An 18186-nucleotide genomic window follows, 5' to 3' on the forward strand; every position below is an offset into this window, starting at 1 on the left:
AAACCAGGCTAAAATCCTAAAGACAAAATTGTTTAAAAAATGAGCAAGAAGATTACAGAAAAAAAACACAAACTGAGAAATAGCCAAGAGGTGGTGCATGCCTGTACTTCCAGCAATTCAGGAGGCTGAGGCAGGGGGATTGCTTGAGGCCAGCAGTTTGAGACCAGCAACATAGCAAGACCCCATCTCTAAAAAACTTTTTAAAAAATTAGTTAGGCGTGGTGATGCATGCCTGCCGTTCCAGCTACTCAAAGGCTGAGATAGGAGGGTTACTTCTTGACCCCAGAAGTTAGAGACCACCCTGGGCAGCATAGCACTATCCCATCTGTTAAAAAAAAAAAAAAAAAAAAAAAAAAAGAAAAAGAAAAAAGAAAAAAGAAAAAAAGAAAAAAAGAAAAGTAAAAGAAAGAGAGAAAATGGCCAAAAGATGGAGGAAATCCAAGAGAAAATGATATTGCCAAAGTCTGTCAACAGTATTACAGGTTGCAAGAGATCGCCCTGGATTTATTGATTAAGTTTTTGTTTTTGTATTTATCTTGGTGTGAATAGTACCGTGCAATGGTTCTCAAACTTTTTGGTTGTACAAATTATTGTATATCTTACAAACTATTGAAGACCTGAAAGAGCTTTTGATTATAAGAACCCCAAAGAGATTACATCTCTTATTTATCCTACTAGAAATTAAAACTGAGAAAATTTTAAACATGTTAATTTATGTAAAAACAATAATAAACCTATTACCAGTTAATAGAAATATTTATGAAAATAACCAAAACAAAAAAATTGAGAACAGTGGCAATGTTTTACATTTTAGGAAATCCCTTTAATATCTGGCTTAATATAATAGAAAACCATTAAGTTCACATATCTTGTTCTGCCTTCAATCTGTTTTGCTATTACATGTTATTAGTATATAGCCTCTGGAAAACTCCATTATATTATCATTAGAGAATGTGCATAAAAATATTAACTATGAAAATAGTTTGATCTTGCAACCCCCCTGAAAGGTTTTCAGGAATTTCTAGGGATCTGGGGACCCCACGGCAGGAGAGCTTGACAATACTGTGAACCTCATAAATAAGGTCTTTTTGTCGTGATGAAAAGTAAGCTAGATAGACTTGACTGAAATTTCAAGGGCTATTTGATGAGAAGGGGAGGTTGTTTCATTGACATTATTCTCTAAGGTTAGGAATGGACTCTACAACATTCATTCGATTCATTCATTCAGGATACATTTATTTAGCACACATTATGTGCCAGGAAGTACTCTAGACACTGAAGACATACCAGTAGACAAAACAAAAAATCCTTGCCTTCATGAGACTTCTAATAAAGTAGTAAAATATATAGTGTATCAGAGAGTGGTTAAGTCCTATGCAGAAAAAACAATGTAAAGAGGTCTAGAGAATGCTGGAGGGATTTGCATATTTCAGTAGAATGGACAGGGAAGGCCTCTTTAAGAATGCAACAGTTGAGCAAAGACCTGAAGGAGGTGAAGCCATTTGGATATCTTTTGAAAGGGCTTTTCCAGCTATTTAACAAATTAATTTCTTAACATTTGAAATTTTATTTATATGTAGTCTTTAATCAAATATCTATTGTATATGACATTAGCTGCAGGTACAAGGAAATCAGACAAGAGAACTGAGGTTTATTGAGTGCCTGCCATGTACCAGGCACTGTGCTAAGTATTATGAATGAGGTTTGGTGTCTTCACTAAGATTTACAACTTAATGCAGGAGGCAAGGTGTAGACATACATTTCTTGCAGTGTGGGTGTAGCAGTTCTTATGAGAAGAGTTGGCTTGAAGTTGCACCGCCAGAAGTAATGCACTTGACCTACCTGAAGTCTAGGCCTCCATTTCAAGATGAATTAGGGTGTGGAGGGTGCTCTCCACTCTAACAGAGGGGAAGCCAGCAAGTTAATACCTGATCACGCCTTTTATAGAGCGCTTTGGTTAACAATATGTCTTCACGCCGGGCGCGGTGGCTCAAGCCTGTAATCCCAGCACTTTGGGAGGCTGAGATGGGTGGATCACGAGGTCAGGAGATCGAGACCATCCTGGCTAACACGGTGAAACTCCGTCTCTACTAAAAAATACAAAAAAAAACCTAGCCGGGCGAGGTGGCAGGCGCCTGTAGTCCCAGCTACTCGGGAGGCTGAGGCAGGAGAATGGCGTGAACCCGGGAGGCCGAGCTTGCAGTGAGCTGAGATCCGGCCACTGCACTCCAGCCTGGGCGACAGACCGAGACTCCGTCTCAAAAAAAAAAAAAAAAAAAAGTCTTCACAAGTTAACTCATTTAACCTTCATAACAATAAGAAGCAGATGTTCTAAGAAGTGTTACTGTGTCTCTCAGAGATGAAGAAAAGCTCAGAGTAGTATGACAGGCAGTTATAAGGTAGAGGTAGACCTAAATTTAAGATAATCTGCTTCAAGCACAGTGCTTTAACCACCGCAGTGCAGCTGTTATGAGCAGCTGCTGAAATAAAACAGCTTGATACTCTCCTGACAGTCCTCCCACTGACTCGACAGGAGGGTTAGGTTGAGGTTGGGGCGGAGCTAGACCTCATGAAGAAGCCAACGAAGTCACACACAGCTCTCCCCACCTGCGCTTGCGCAGGGGAGGAACACGCAGTCCGGAAAAACGCCGGGGATTCTGGGTTGCGCAGCCGTGGAGCTACCTCAAGGCGGAACTGGGGCGTCCAGGGCTTCGGCAGCCTGAACACCCGGTGTGAAAGGAAGGTGGCAGCCGTGGAGCGATGCGCATGCGCAGCAGCTCTCTCTGCTGAAGGGCTGAGAGGCGCACCGGGGCCGCCAGCTGGGGTCGGAGCGGAGCGGGGTCAGGATGGACGAGGACGTGCTGACGACCCTGAAGATCCTCATCATCGGCGAGAGTGGGGTGGGCAAGTCCAGGTGAGGCGGGCGTGCGGGTCGTGACGAGGGTGACTGGGCTCTTTCTGTCCCGGTGGCTGCTGTCTCCTGGGCCGCGACGGGAACTGTAAACTGCGGCGGCGGGCGCGGGCCGGGCTCGAGCCGGCTCCACTTGCGCCCTCCTCGGCCTCTGGGCTGCGCTCTCCCGCGGCTTCTCCTCCCCTCGCCCCACCCGCGCGGCTGGTTCCCGGCCTCTGCCAGGCCCAAGTTCTCTGAGTCGCTCTCCCTCCTGTGGCGCGGAGAAAACACCATTCGGAGGGCCGCCGCTCCGCCGGCCGGTTTGCTGCGCGGAGCTCAGGGCGTGGCGGGCTGGTTTGGGCCCGAATCTGGCCGGGGGGCGCCTTGCCTCCAACTCTTCGGGGTTCAGGCTGCCTGTCACCCCGAGACCCGGGAGACATAACTTTCCCACTTGAGGGTTTCTGTGGGGCCTTCTCTAAATACATAATATCCTCGGGAAGTTTCGTGACGCCTTAGGTCCCATTCCTGGCCTGTTTGGGCGCAGCTTAATGTCGCTTCTTTTACTTTTTTATTAGTCGGCTGTGGAAGAACTCCTGGATCTTGTGACTGCTGGAAAATTTCGCTTTAGTCTAAGGTCCGAGTGCTTCAGCCGTGGGTCACCTTTGAAAATAAAATGTAGTTGTTATTTCTCATTTTCCCACATCCTATGGAGACAGAAGATTAGTGTTGTCTTTTCATTTTTGACTTTTTTCCTTGGGGAAAATAATATTGACAGTGGAGTTGAGTATAAGGTAAGACATGGATCTAGGTGGATGTTGCTAGAGGGTTGTGATTTCATCCAGGTCTTGGAACAGAGTTCTCCAGGTGATGTCATTCTTGCCGTCTGATTATGAGTAGGTTATGTTCAAGGCCGTCCTGATCCTTAAACCGCATTTACACTCCGGGGGCTGTAATCAGTTTCATATTTTAGCTATACCTTCTGATACACATATCTTTCAAATGATTTTTTATATTTCATAAATTGAAGTAGCCTTCATTCTACAAGCTAGAATGAAAGCTCTCCTCAAATAACTTGTAAAAGTCACTTCGTAAAGTCTTACTTTTTAAAAGCTTCTTCAGAATGTGAAAACTTATTCTGATAATTCTGATATTATTTATATATTCTGATATTATTTATTTATTTATTTATTGAGACGGAGTCTCGCTCTATTGCCAGGCTGGAGTGCAGTGGCGCCATCTCGGGTCACTGCAGCCTCCGCCTCCTGGGTTCAAGCGATTCTGGACTATAGGCCTCCCCAGAGCTTGGACTACAGGCGGGCACCATTATGCCTAGTTAACTTTTGTACTTTTCGTAGAGATGGATTTTCACCATGTTGGCCAGGCTATGGTCTCGATCTTGACCTTGTGATCCGCCCACCTCGGTCTCCCAAAGTGCTAGGATTACTGGCATGAGCCACCAGTTTGACAACACGTTTTCATAGTGTTCCTCATGTAATGTACTCTGTATCTACTGGAATGAAGGATTTGCACATACCAAGGAATAGAATAATGAAATACTATGAATTAGCAAACCAGCATGATTTGTCTGTGTGTGTGTAAAAGGGATGAGTAAAATTATTTACATGATCATCTATTATTGCACATGCATATTTGAGGGTTAAAAAGTTAATGTAAACATTGTCTTAATAGGAATTTCATAGCCTTGTGATCTTTCTTTTTCTTTTCTCCTTTTTTCCTTGAGACATGGTCCTCATTTAAGTTCAGTCATATGAAATTAGTGTTTTTGAAGTCAAGAATGGTTGATTGTCATTTCATGTAGTTCAACCCAATACATGGTCTGTTAGCACTTTTTCTAAATGTATTGCATGGATGACAAGTTAGGGCGTGTTAAAATTTTCTGGAAGGTTAACTGGAGTATATAAACAAAACGCCTCTGCTCTACCAACTGTTTATTTGAGACAGGGTCTTGTTTTGTCACCCAGACTGGAGTGCAGTGGCATGATCATAGCTCACTGCAGTCTCAATCTCCTGGGCTCAAGTGATCCTCCCACCTCAGCCTTTTGAGTAGCTGGACTATAGGCACAAGTCACCATGCCTGACTAGTGTTTTTTATTTTTTATAGAGAGGAGGACTCACTGTGTTGCCCAGGCTGGTCTCGAACTCCTGAGCTCAACAGATTCTCCTGCCTTGACCTCCCAAAGTGCTAGGAACATAGGCATGAGCCACCACAACCGGCCCTACTTCTAAAATTTTTTTCATAGATGGGATTTTCCTATGTTGCCCAGGCTGGTCTCAAGCACACGGGCTCAAGCCAACCTCCTGCCTCATACTCCTAAATTGCTGGGATTACAGACACGAGCCATGACACCCAACCAAGGTTCTCCTTGTAGAGTAAGGCCTGTTAAGTGGATTTATCAGTCTCCCTAGTTCATGTCACGGAAACACATTTACCATGGGCCTAGTGTGTTTTAAACTTTTTCCTCAATACGTGGCAGTGGATTATCAACTGCTCCCAGCAAGATTTTGACTCTTTGTTTCTTTCGTGAAAGGATTACATATAGTGAGAAAGTTGTCTTATTTGTCTAGCTGGATATACATTATTTGCCTATGTGATATGCTATGGAAAGCAATCTTGAACACTTATGTTTCTGGATAAGATGAGAATAAATGACTCTACCAAAATAGAAGTCTCTGCCTTTTAAAGTGAATTAGTACAAAAACGTTTGTCATGGATATGATCTTAAAGGATTGTTTTAACCAAGTTGGTTTCTGTTTCATTACAGAGCTGGAGCTAGTGGAAGTGAGATAGCACTTGTGTTGTTGGGGGAAAACAAAGGATATGTTTAATCCGAATTAGTGGATTACTTTCTAGTGTATTTCATAGTGTGAGAGTCTAAAGGGTATGTGATAGTAGTCAGGAGATCACGATTATGAAACTGGGGCTGCCACTTGTGTGACCTTGTGTGTAATACTTGAATGCTGTAGGCCTTCATTTCAAAAGTGAGGGGTTGGAATAGAAACCTCTCAGACCCTAAATGTATAAGACTAGGATTCTGTGGCTAGGCCTGGTGAGGGAAAGAGTAGCAGAACGTATTGAGAACTGAAAGGGATTAGAGAGACCTATTATCTAAATTGCTGTCCCTCCTATGCCCCTTGCCTTCCCATTTTGTTTTTTTTTTGGTGAATTTCATTTGTAAATTTAAAAAATGCAGATTAGTCATAATCACACTGTTTATTATAAATTTGGTCGCATCTAGGTGCCATGGCGATAGTTACTCCTTCCATCTCTACTTCTGCATGGGAAACATTTTGCTCTTTTAACTTTGAAAATATGAGTGTGTAAATATACAATACTATAAGAATGGTGCTTCTGCCAGGTGCAGTGGCTCTTTCTATAATCCTAGCTACTCAGGAGGCTGAGACAGGAGGATCTCTTGAGGCCAGGAGTTCGAGACCAGCTTGGGCAACATAACGAGACCATGCCTCTAAAAAAATAAAAATAAAAAAATAAGCCAGCCGTGGTGATGCACACCTGTCGTGCCAGTTACTTGGGGGTCTAAGGTGGGAGGATTAGTGAGCTGCAGTTGTGCTACTGCATTCCAGCCTGGGTGACAGAGTGAGACCCTGTCTCTAAAAAAAAAAAAAAAAAAAGGGCTTCTTAATTATTTTGAGATTGTCAGTTCCTCTCAATATCTAATAGAGAAATGAACTCTCTTCCCCCTTTCAAAGTCTAATAGAGAAATGGACTCTCTGCCTAGAAAAAGACATACATAGAATTTAGAATACTTTTTGGGCTACCGGGATACCCCTGTCTAAGATCTGATGTATACCCTGAGCCTGTATTAAAATTTGTTGCTTCACACCATGCCACCAATTCTCTGCCTCTCCTGATGAAGTACTGTTAATAACAAAGGCCTTTTAAGGATTAGCAATTATGAGAGAAAAACCTCTGACTTTGTGTCTGCACATTGCCATGTGTTCAGTAAATAATACCCAATATCATCATTATTGTATTATTATGATATTATTACAACTAGTCTACAAGGTAATGTTAACTTAAGTTTTTGTAGTAATATTTTCTGTGGTGACCACATGTAGATATTATGTATCTTTTCTTAAATTATAGTTAACTGAGTATGTTGGGAGAAAAGAAAAATTTTATAGGTAGTCTTTAAGAGTCTTACTAGTATTGTTACCTACGTTCCAAGTAAGTAAATATAGTCAAGATGTTAGGTGGATAAATCTAGAATTTGACTCTTCTGTTTTACTTTGATTTTGTGATGCTGGTTTTATGGTAAACACAAGAAAACAAAACCAGTAAGGGAGAGTTAATCCTTCAAATATAATTAATGACAGTGGGTTTGGAAACTACCAGGAGGCCATTATATTTTGCAAAAACTCTATGGACAAAACATACCTCTACCAGCAATAATCACAACCTATAGAAAGTCATAAGATTTTTCTATAATTTAGATACCTGATGGCTGTTTCTTTGATTTTATTCATGCAAACAGGTCAATTAGGATAGTCTTATACTTCAGAAGTTAACATGAGGGAAGGTTGGATGACTTTAAAACCAAGGGCTTTAACAAAAGCTTAGATTTCATTTTTGAAGAGCTTCTAATAACTGACACTTCTGCTTCGTAGTAAGTAAAATAATTCTGGAAGATGTAAAATCTTAGAGTACCCTTCTAATCTGGCATCTTTAGCTTTTTATCCCTTTTTATCCCTAGGCGTCTTTATCTTTTATCCCTCCTTTCTGGTTTCTTATCATTTCCTAGGTTTAGTCCTTCGTTCTCTCTTGCCATAACCTTGGCAGTTGTCTTCCGTTGATTTTCTTCTATTTTTTGTTAGTATTAACATTTTAAAACAAAGAGCAGTACTTGTCATAACTTCTTTAAAAGCCTCCAGTAGCCTCCAGTTGCCTACTTGGTTTTATACACTCTACCTGGTGTTTGCCCGAGTCTACCTACTCTGTCGTGTGATCTTTCTTTTTACCTCTCTTTTTACTATATCTTCTCTTAGGTAGTAGCCATACTGCGTGTTACAGAATGCTCGGCTTTGATATGTTTCTGGTTTTGCTTGAATTCAGAGTGGATTACACAATCAGATTTTTAAAAGCTAGTTTGTTGCATTCTAAGGGACTTTATTTTTTCCCTTTTCATCTATGTCAGTTAAAGCATGACATGCTGTTAGTATCATTTTTCTCAGAAGGACATACCAGAACAGTTAAACAACAACAACAACAACAAAAACCCCCACCTTTTGTACTTGGGGGATTGTGTAGGAGACCATGGGGAATATATTTAATAGTAAACTACTTTGCTCTTGGGATTTTTAAATTGCCTTTCTAGTAATTTAATTTTTCTGTGTATACCTGCTCTAGTAATTTAATTTTTCTGTGTATACCTGCTCTAAGAGAAGGCCTACATCATTCATTATCTGCATCTAATAATGTGTGACCAAATAGTCATGAACACATTTATCATATGATGAGAAAATTCAAGTTCCCAACCTGTCTTTTTAATATCTCTTTCAGCCTGCTCTTGAGGTTCACAGATGATACATTTGATCCAGAACTTGCAGCAACAATAGGTAAGCCTGTGTTTAAAAATTCTATAGAAATGGCCAGTATTTTCTTGCCTTTGGCCTTTTTAATCTAAATCCTTCTACCTTCTTCTCACCACCCCACTGCCTCCATGTCTGTTGAAATCTTATTTGTCCTTCAAGACTTATTTTGGTATCATTAAATCTCTGAAGCTTTTCTAGATCTTACCAAGAGAAAATAACTTCCTTATCTGTTGTCTCATGGCACTTTATTAAAACTGCTAATGTAATTTTCTGTACGCACATTTCTTTTCTATACTTTGGATTGTCTTTTATTTTGTAATATACAACAGTTATATTTGAATACTTATTGTATGCCAGGGAAACTTGGTCTCCGTCATTATGGACCTAACAGAGTGTATTAATTTTGTATGTTCAGCATTTGCTACAGTGTTTGACATGTATTCTTATCTTTACATATGTATTGATACTAGTTATTAAGGATTGTTAGGAGCAATGATACTTAAATGCCTTTTAAGGATAAAATTTAGATTGCCTGAAAGTGGTTAGTCACACTAACTTATGAGAATATATGAGAAGATAGAGGTAAGTATTTTGGTATCATGTGTTTAGACTGTAGATAACGTAAAAGGATGAAGAGACCACTTGGAATAGTTGAAAGGTAGCTGAGCTGAGTCAGAGCTAGATAATAGTCTTGGTTGGCTTTGCCTTGAATTATGTGTAATCTTGATGAAGTCACTTGACTTACTAACTTCATCTGTAAATTGGAAGGATTTGGGGAGAGAGAATACTTTTTTTCCAGCTTTAAAATTTCATGATCTGATGAGGAGAATATAGTAAAGATGATCCTAGCATTATTGTCAGGGAAAATAAAGAGTTTTTCTTAACTGCCTTTGTTTTCATTTATTGTATGTCTATTTTTAAAATTTTATTGTGAAACAATTTCAGACCACAGATTTGTAAAAATAGCACAAATAATTCATGTGTATCCTATTAAATTACTCTAAATGTTAATGTTTGTCACATTTGCTTTATCGTTCTCTCTCTACATACACACAGTATTCTTTTTTAAAAAAATGAATTGAGAGTAGTTTGTAGACATGATGTCTTCAATGTCTGCATACTTTAATGTGTATTTCTTAAATGAACATAGATACATTTTATTGTCTATTAACAGATTTTATCAGTTGTTCCATTAATGTCTCATATAGCAAAAGACAAATAATTGTTTTGGGTCCAGGATCGTATGTTGAATTTAGTTATTTCTCTTTAGTCTCTTTTATTTTATTTAATTAATGAATTAATTTATTTTTGAGACAGAGTCTTGCTCTGTCGCTCAGGCTGGAGTGCAGTGGCACCATCTCAGCTCAGTGCAACCTCCACTTTCCAGGTTCCAGTGATCCTCCTGCCTCAGCCACCTGAGTAGCTGGGACTACAGGCGCATGCCACCACGCCTGGCTAATTTTTCTTTGTATTTTTGGTAGAGACAGGGTTTGCCATGTTGGCCAACCTGGTCTTGAGCTCCTGACCTCAAGTGATCTACCCATCTCAGCCTCCCAAAGTACTGGGATTACAGCTTTGAGCCACCGTGTCGAGCCTCTTCAGCCTCTTTAATCAATAATTCATCAGTCTTCATTTGCCTTTTCAGGGCCTTGACATTTTTGAAGAGTAAATAATTATTTTGTAGAATGTCTCTCAATTTGTGTATGTCCGGTGTGTCCTTACAGTTAGATTCAGATTATGCAGTTTTGGCAGGAATCCCACAGAAGTGTTTTCCAGAGCATAGTGTTAGGAGGCACATTGTGTCTATTTATCCCATTTACTAGTGGTGGGACTTTGGTTACTTAAGGTGATATATGCCAGCTTACTCCTCTGTGAAGTTATTATTTTTCCCTTCATAACTAATATATATATTTATTGTAGAGAGATACATTGAGACTATATAGGTATCCTCCTTCTTACACCTTTTGCCCTCTTGTTGTAGCATCCATTGATAATTCTTGCCTGTGACAAGTGATAAGGACAGTATATGATCTTGTCATTCCAACTGTGATTGTTATCAAATGGGGATTTTTAAAAAAATGCCATCACTCTGTCTACATATCTTGTTTGGAATTCTGTAAGTAAGAGCTCTTTCTTTTTTTTCTTTTTTTATGAGGCAGTGTTTCGCTGTGTTGCCCAGGCTGGCCTCAGACTCCTGGGCTCAAGCGATCCTCCTGCCTCAGCCTCCCAAGTAGGTGGAACCACAGCCATGCACCACCATGCCCAGCTCAGGAGGAGCTCATGTTTGTTTGTTTCTTTTTCCTCATATGAACTCATGGTGCCTGTAAATTTTCAATAAATTAGGCATTACTTAGCTTTTGCATGATATTAACATTTACAGATTTACTGTTATTTGTGTCATAGGAAAGGGAATCATTTAAAACACTAATTCAAAATCCATTGTAATTTGGCTTTATTATTATTATTTAATTAATTAATTTTTTTTTTTTTTTTGAGACAGAGTCTTGCTCTGTTGCTCAGGCTGGAATGAAGTGGCACAACCTTGACTCACTGCAGCCTCTACCTCTCTGTTCAAGTGATTCTGGTGCCTCAGCTTCCTGAGTAGCCAAGACTACAGGCATGCACCACCACACCTGGCTAATTGTATTTTTAGTAGAGACAGGTTTTGCTATGTTGGCCAGGCTGGTCTTGAACTCCTGGCCTCAAGTGATCCACCCACCTTGGGCCTCCCAAAGTGTTGAGATTATGGGTGTGAGCCACTGTGCCCAGACTGGTGTATTATTTACTCCTATAAAAATTACTTAGTAGTAAAACCTTACTTTGGTCAAAACCTGTCTGAGTACATATTGGTAATGGCTAGCCAGGAGGAGAGCAGTAGCAACTGGCAGAAAAATAAACTTGCCTAAAGTTAAAATTTTACTGAAGGAATGAACATACATATAATATTAACTGTCTACATTACAAACTCAAATGGAATTTGGGGACTAGTAGCATGCCAAATCGTGGGTTGTCTTTATTACTAAAAAGGCTTTGTCTTCTGCAAAGACAAATATTAAGATTATAGTATGCTGGTGAAAATATATATAATTTGTTCCCCAAATAGGCCCTGGATCTTGAATATGTTGAACAAAGTATCTTTTACATTGAAGCATCAGATTACTTTCTGCCTTAGGTAATAACATGTAAATATATGTGTATATATATATATTTTTTTTTGTTTGTTTTTTTTTTTTTGTTTTGTTTGAGATGAGAGTCTCTCTGTGTTGCCCAGGCCGGAGTGCAGTAGTGCATGATCTCAGCTCACTGCAGTCTCCAACTCCCAGGTTCAAGTGATGCTCCTGCCTCAGCCTCCCAAGAAGCTGGGATTGCAGGCGCGTGCCACCATGCCTTGCTAATTTTTATATTTTTAGTAGAGATGGGGTTTCAGTATATTGGCCAGGCTGGTCTTGAACTCCTGACCTCAAACGATGCACCTGCCTCAGCCTCCCAAAGTGCTAGGATTACAGGTGTGAGCCACCACGCCCAGCCCACACATGAGTTTTTAAAATAAAAACAATTACTTAATGACCTTGTGAAAATTAGTGTTTTATGCAAAATTGGTGTTTTACCCCACAGTAAAATAGTAGTAAGGAAAGTGTATTGTTACCTTTTAGTAACTTAGTGAGACACTTAAGTTTCCGTCTTGTATAAAATACTCTTTTAAGATAATTGTTGGATTTGCAATTGCAGATGGTACTATAAAGTTAGCATTTTTCTTTGTTGGCAATTAGCTAAAAACAACAAAGAGAGGGAAAAACTGACACACAAACCCAGCATTCCACTAAACTAGAAGACAGTTAAAAACCCCAAGCCACAAAATAGGTGGAATTGTTGCCAGGAGCAGTGGCGATCAGGCTGGCTGCATGTGGGAAGAAGTAGATAGAATGCCATGGCTGTGGAGCTCAGAGACAGCAAGAAACATGAAACTGCAAGGCCCCCCTGAGGTATAAAACCTAAACCCCTTGTTTACAAAAGTGAAATGGGTTTCTTCAGCTCAAGGCAGGAGCTTTCCTCCACCTAGTTTGATTCTAAGAAGTCAGGGAAATGAAGCCAAACAGGGAGTCACATAAACAAACCATTTTTGCAGGAAGTAATATGTGTCTATCTCTACAGCAGTTGGGGAGGAGATGACTGCATTGTGAAAAACCTCCAGACTGCCTGTCTGCACTGGCTGTTGAGAAGTAAAACGCTAAACTGTCTCTTAGGTAAATCTCTGAATCACGAAAAGGTTGTCAGTCCAGAACTGGAGGCACTCTGGCCTTCTGCATGAACCTCTTACAAATATCAGGTTCCGTACAACCAGCACTTCTTCAAAGATGAATAACCAAAAGGAATTCATTAAGCTTGACTGCCACAAATGTTTGGAAATCAGAAAGGAAGAAAGAAACAGAAAAACAAAGGACAAATGAAGAACAGTAACCTAAAATATTGCCATAAAGAAGATGAACATTGTGACCAAACATTTTGCCATGAGTTTAGAAAGCTTAATGAAGTATTTACTTCATTAGCAGCTGAAAGCAGTTGATATAAGAGGCCAGGGAAGAAATAGAGTGAGTGCATGAGAAAATGCAAGGTAAGCTGATTGAGTGGAAAGAAAAATAAATGAAATTAGAAAATAAAACCTTTACTGAAATGAAGATGAAATTGAAAGGATCACGTAGATAATAGAGAACAGTGGAAGATACAATAAGAGACAGAGTCTAGAAATGGAAAAAGCAGGTAGAATTTACCAAAATTAATGAAAATGTTAAAATGAATTAGAAAATGATAGATGTGGAAATCAGAGAAGGAAATCCAACATAAGCATATTGAGACTCAGAAGGAAACATACGGAAACATAAATTTTTAAAAATGTAGTACAAGATAACATTTCTGACGTAAAAATATACAGTTATATACACAAAATTGCAGGGTTTTTTTTTTTTTTTTTTTTTTTTTTTTTTGAGGCAGGGTCTTGTTCTGTCACCAGGCTGGAATGCAGTGGCACAAACACAGCTCACTCCAGCCTCGACCACCTGGGCTCAAGTGATCCACCTGAGCCTCCTGAACTGGAACTACAGGCACGTGCCACCATGCCCGGATGATTTTTGTATTTTTTTGGAGATGGGGTCTCACCATGTTGCTTAGGCTGATCTTGAACTCCTGGTTTCAAGCAGTCCTCCTACCTTGGCCTCCCGAAGTGCTGGGATTGCAGGTGTGAGCCACTGCTCTCAGCCTGCAAAAGTATCTTGACCAGTTTTTTTGTTTGCTTATTACATAGGAGTGTTTGATAAAAGATAGTATTAGGTTTATTTTCCTGCTATGACAGGGTCACATGGTGGTCCTTAATCAGGTACTTATCTAAGTAATTGGTAGCATAGATGGCATTGGTAAGCATGGAAATTAGATCCTGTAGAAATTAGTTATACTAATTTTATATAATCTGATTAGGCACAATTTGCTTTACGTTGTTTTTTATTTACTCCGTTTTATGTAACTTTTGAATATAAAAAGGGTGTCTTAAAAAACTATTTTCAAATAAAAACCTAGAAAATGAATGTAAAACCATTTTTCTACTTCAGACTGGCTCACACATATTTCTTAATCTATTTTAAGACTTATAATTGTTAAAATATGTGAAAATGTCTTTTGAGGGTTGGCATATTTCAACTACACTTAGAAAAATTGTGGTTGTTATGGGTTGATGTTATTTCCTTAGTGAGCTTTCAAAAATACTTATGACTTCTGCTGGGCGCAGTGGCTCATGCCGATAATCCCAGCACTTTGTGAGGCCAAGGCAGGAGGATCACTTGAGCCTGGGAGGTCAAGGCTGCAGTGAGCTGTCATCGTACCACTGTATTCTAGCCTGGGTGATAGAGCAAGACCTGTCTCAAAAAATAAAAAAATTAAAAAAAAGAAAAAATTTCATGACAAGCTTAAATAATATTGGAATTATCTGTTCTTTAAGGGTTACATTTTACCTGTTGAATCAATCTGATCCTCCTTCCTTCTTTACCATTCCAACCTCTTCAAGTTTTCTATTCTTAGAATAGTCTTGGGAGTGTAACTGGGAAAATATTCATTTTCTCTTAAGTTAGTTGCACATAGTATTATTTTAAACTTTTCATTATCTGTGATTGTGGCTCTTCATTTCGTCTATTTTTGTTCTTCTCCTAAGGAATGTATCTATTTTACTGTTTTGAGGATTGCTTTAATTTTTTTCCCTTGTTCTTCCTGCTTTTCTTTTGGCATATTTTTTGGCTTGTTAACATAAATATTAAGTCCCCTTATTTTTAATCCTTATTCTTTGTTAAAGATGTTCTCTAAGAACCAATTCTGTGTTCCATAGGTTTTGGTATGGAGTGTTTCTTTGTCATTGCTCTGGATACTTTGAATTTTCAGTTTTGTTTTCCCCTTTGAACATCTGAAGTCTTTGGGCCAGGCACAGTGGCTCACGCCTGTACTCTCAGCACTTTGGGAGGCCGAGGCAGGTGGATCACTGAAGGTCAGGAGTTTGAGACCAGCCTGGTCAACATGGTGAAACCTCAGTCTCCCCTAAAAATATAAAAATTAGCCAGGCATGTTGGCAGGTGTGTGTAATCCTAGGTACCTGGGAGGCTGAGGCAGGAGAATCACTTAAACCCAGGAGGTGGAGGTTGCAGTGAGCCAAGATCGCACCACTGCACTCCAGCCTGGGTGACAGAGACTCTATCTCAAAAAGAAAAAAAAAGAAAGAAATCTTTGATTTCTATACCTTAGTCTATATTCCTTAGGCTATACCTTAGTCAGAAGGCTGGGGCTAACTCCAGCGTCCCAACTTCTAATTTGAAATTCTTTTAATTATTTCACAGTATATCAACCACATATTTGACCTGAATGTCAAAGAATGCTAAATATAATTAAGAGGGAAGCAGTAAAATTAAATATGTTAATTAATTAAATGTGCCTGGGTCCACTTCTCATACTAATTCAGATTATCAGCTAGAGTTGAAAAAGAAGTAAGAGAAGGTTGAAAATAGATGACCCAGGCAAATGCAAAAATGCAAAAGTGATGTGGTAAAATAAAGCCTAAGTTAGGTAGAATTGAAGGTTAATGCACTGGACAGAATAAAGTGGATAGTATATAATGTTGGCCCAGTAAATTAACTAAGCAGCTATAACAGTCATAAATAAGTAGGCACCAAACGTAGAAGCTCTCTATAAAAACTTCAAAACTCAAGAAAAGAATTCAGTGAGGGCCAGGTGCGGTGACTCACACCTGTAATCCCAGCACTTTGGGATGCTGAGGAGGGCAGATCATCTGATTTCAGGAGTTCGAGACCAGCCTGTCCAACACAGTGAAACCCTGTCTCTACTAAAAATACAAAAATTAACCAGGCATGGTGGCTCACACCTGTAGTCCTAGCCACTCGGGAGGCTGAGACAGGAGTATCACTTGAATCTGGGAGGCAGAGATTGCAGTGAGCCGAGATTACGCCACAGCACTGCAGCCTGGATGACAGAGCGAGACTCCGTCTCAAAGAAAAAAAAAGAATTTGATGAAAACACAGTTGTATTGGATTTGCTGCATTTCTTTTGTAGATAGATAGACCCAAAAGATACAGATAAAGGCATAGGGAATTGGACTAACACAATCAGCAAATCTTTTGAATAAAGATCTCACTACTTTAAAAGCCCATGGAACAGTTATACAGAATCAGTCTCAGACTTGACAACAACAAAGTAAATCCTAAATTGAAAAGAAGTAGAGGTTTTACAATACACATTCTTGATAATTTATTCTTTCAGAAAATATTTTTGATCTATCGTGTTTCTTACATATGAGTTCATAGCAGTATTTTTTTTAAAATTATACATTAAAGTTGATTTTTTTGATGTACAGTTTGATTTTTAACATACGTATTAAAACAAGTGTTTATGGTCATATAATTGCTACCACAGTTGGCATACCAACTAGTTCCATCATCCCCAAAACTACATGGTGCTATCGCTTTCTGTTCTATTCTAGTCTGGTCCTCCTGCCTCTAACCTTAGCAGCCACTTATCTGGTCTACAGTTTTATCTTTTTTGAGAATGTCATATAAGGGGAGTCATATGGTATGTTACCTTTGAGACTGCTTTCACCTAGCTTGATGCCTTTGAGCTTCATCCAAGTTCCTGTGAATTGTTTGTTCCTTTTTATTGCTGAGCTATATTCCATTGTGTGGATGTACCACAGTTTTAGTTGGTTTATCTATTCATCTATTTTAAGACATTTGTGTTGTTTCTAGTTTTTAGTGATTATGAATAGTCCTGTTGTAAACATTCAGGTACAGGATTTTGTATGAATACTAATTTTTATTTCTTTAGAATACATACCCAATAATGGAATTCCTGAGTCATATGGTAAATGCATATTTAACTTTGGAAAACAGTTTGGCCATATTTTTATAAAGTGGTTGTATCATTTTTACATTCCCACTAGCTTCATATGAGAATTCTTATTCTTCTGTACCCCTCACCTTTTATATTTCTATGAGCAGCCTTTTAAATTTTCACCTTATTTTCAAATGGGTAAGTAGGTATGTGTTTGGATCTCATTGTGGTTTAATTTGAATTTTGCTAATGACTAATGAGGTTGAGTGTCTTTTTAATGTCTATACACACATTTATATAGACTGTATATATGTATTTTTTTTGCAGTGTCTGTTCAAGTTTTTCATTAATTTTTAAGTGGGTTTTTTGCTTTTTGTTGGGCTTTGAGAGTTTTTAAAATATATTCTGCATTTAAGTCCCTTATTAGATGATATATGCTTGCAAATGTTTTCCTCCCAGTCTCTGGCTTGTCTTTTCATTCGTGTAAAAGTATGTTTCTAACAGCATATGTTTTTTATTTTGATGAAATCTAATTTCTTAATTTTTCCATTTGTGGATGATGATTTCAGTGTTGTATCTTTTGTCTGGTAGAAGGTTGCAGTGATTTTCCCCTATATTTTCTTCCAGAAGTTTTATAGTTTAAAGTGTTACATTAAGTATAATTTTTTGAATTAAGTTTTGAATACAATGTAAGGTATGAAGTTCTTTTTTCATATATCCAGTTGTTCTAACACTATTAGTTGAAAAGACTGTCCTTTCTACACTGAATAGCTTTTGTGCTTTTGAAAAATTATCAATTTATATGAAACATACGAAGAACAACACAAAATGAAGTGGGATTTATCCCACAAAGGAAAAGTTGGTTTAACATTGAATAAAAAAATCAGTGCATACTTCACTACTTTAAACTAAAAAAGAAATATCACATAATCATCTCAATAGATGCAGAAAGTGCATTTGAGAAAAATCCAACATGTATCCTTGATAACATCACTCAGTAAACTGTGAATAGAAACCTGATAAAAGGGTATATATAAAAGACATACAGCTAACATCATACTTAATGATGAAAGAATGTTGTCCCCTTAATATAAGGAATAGAATAAGGATATAAGCTCTCACCACTTCTATTGTACTAGAAATTTTTAGGCAGGGCAGTAAGACAAGAAATGCATCCAGATTGGAAAAGAAGAATGTAAAAATCCACAGGAATACAAAATCTATATTTAAAGTGTCAATTGTATTTCTATATATTAGTAATGAATAAAAGGAAGACGAAAAATTTAAGTACAATTTTAAATAAAAATCTATGGAATACCTAGGGCTCAATTTGCCAAAATTGTCAAAGATGT

General features: G+C 38.5%; 1 protein-coding gene across 1 annotated transcript in view; it reads left to right on the plus strand.

Moving 5' to 3' along the window:
• Positions 1–18186, plus strand: part of RAB18 (RAB18, member RAS oncogene family) — a 539744-nt gene that overhangs the window by 501614 nt on the left and 19944 nt on the right. The window contains exons 2-3 of the mRNA XM_050804552.1: positions 2738–2914; positions 8430–8485. Coding sequence (XP_050660509.1) covers positions 2847–2914; positions 8430–8485 — 124 coding nt within the window. The 5' untranslated portion in view covers positions 2738–2846. The remainder of the gene's footprint in view (positions 1–2737; positions 2915–8429; positions 8486–18186) is intronic.

Source organism: Macaca thibetana, chromosome 9 (assembly GCF_024542745.1).
Source record: "Macaca thibetana thibetana isolate TM-01 chromosome 9, ASM2454274v1, whole genome shotgun sequence".
NCBI classification, from domain to species: Eukaryota; Metazoa; Chordata; class Mammalia; order Primates; family Cercopithecidae; genus Macaca; species Macaca thibetana.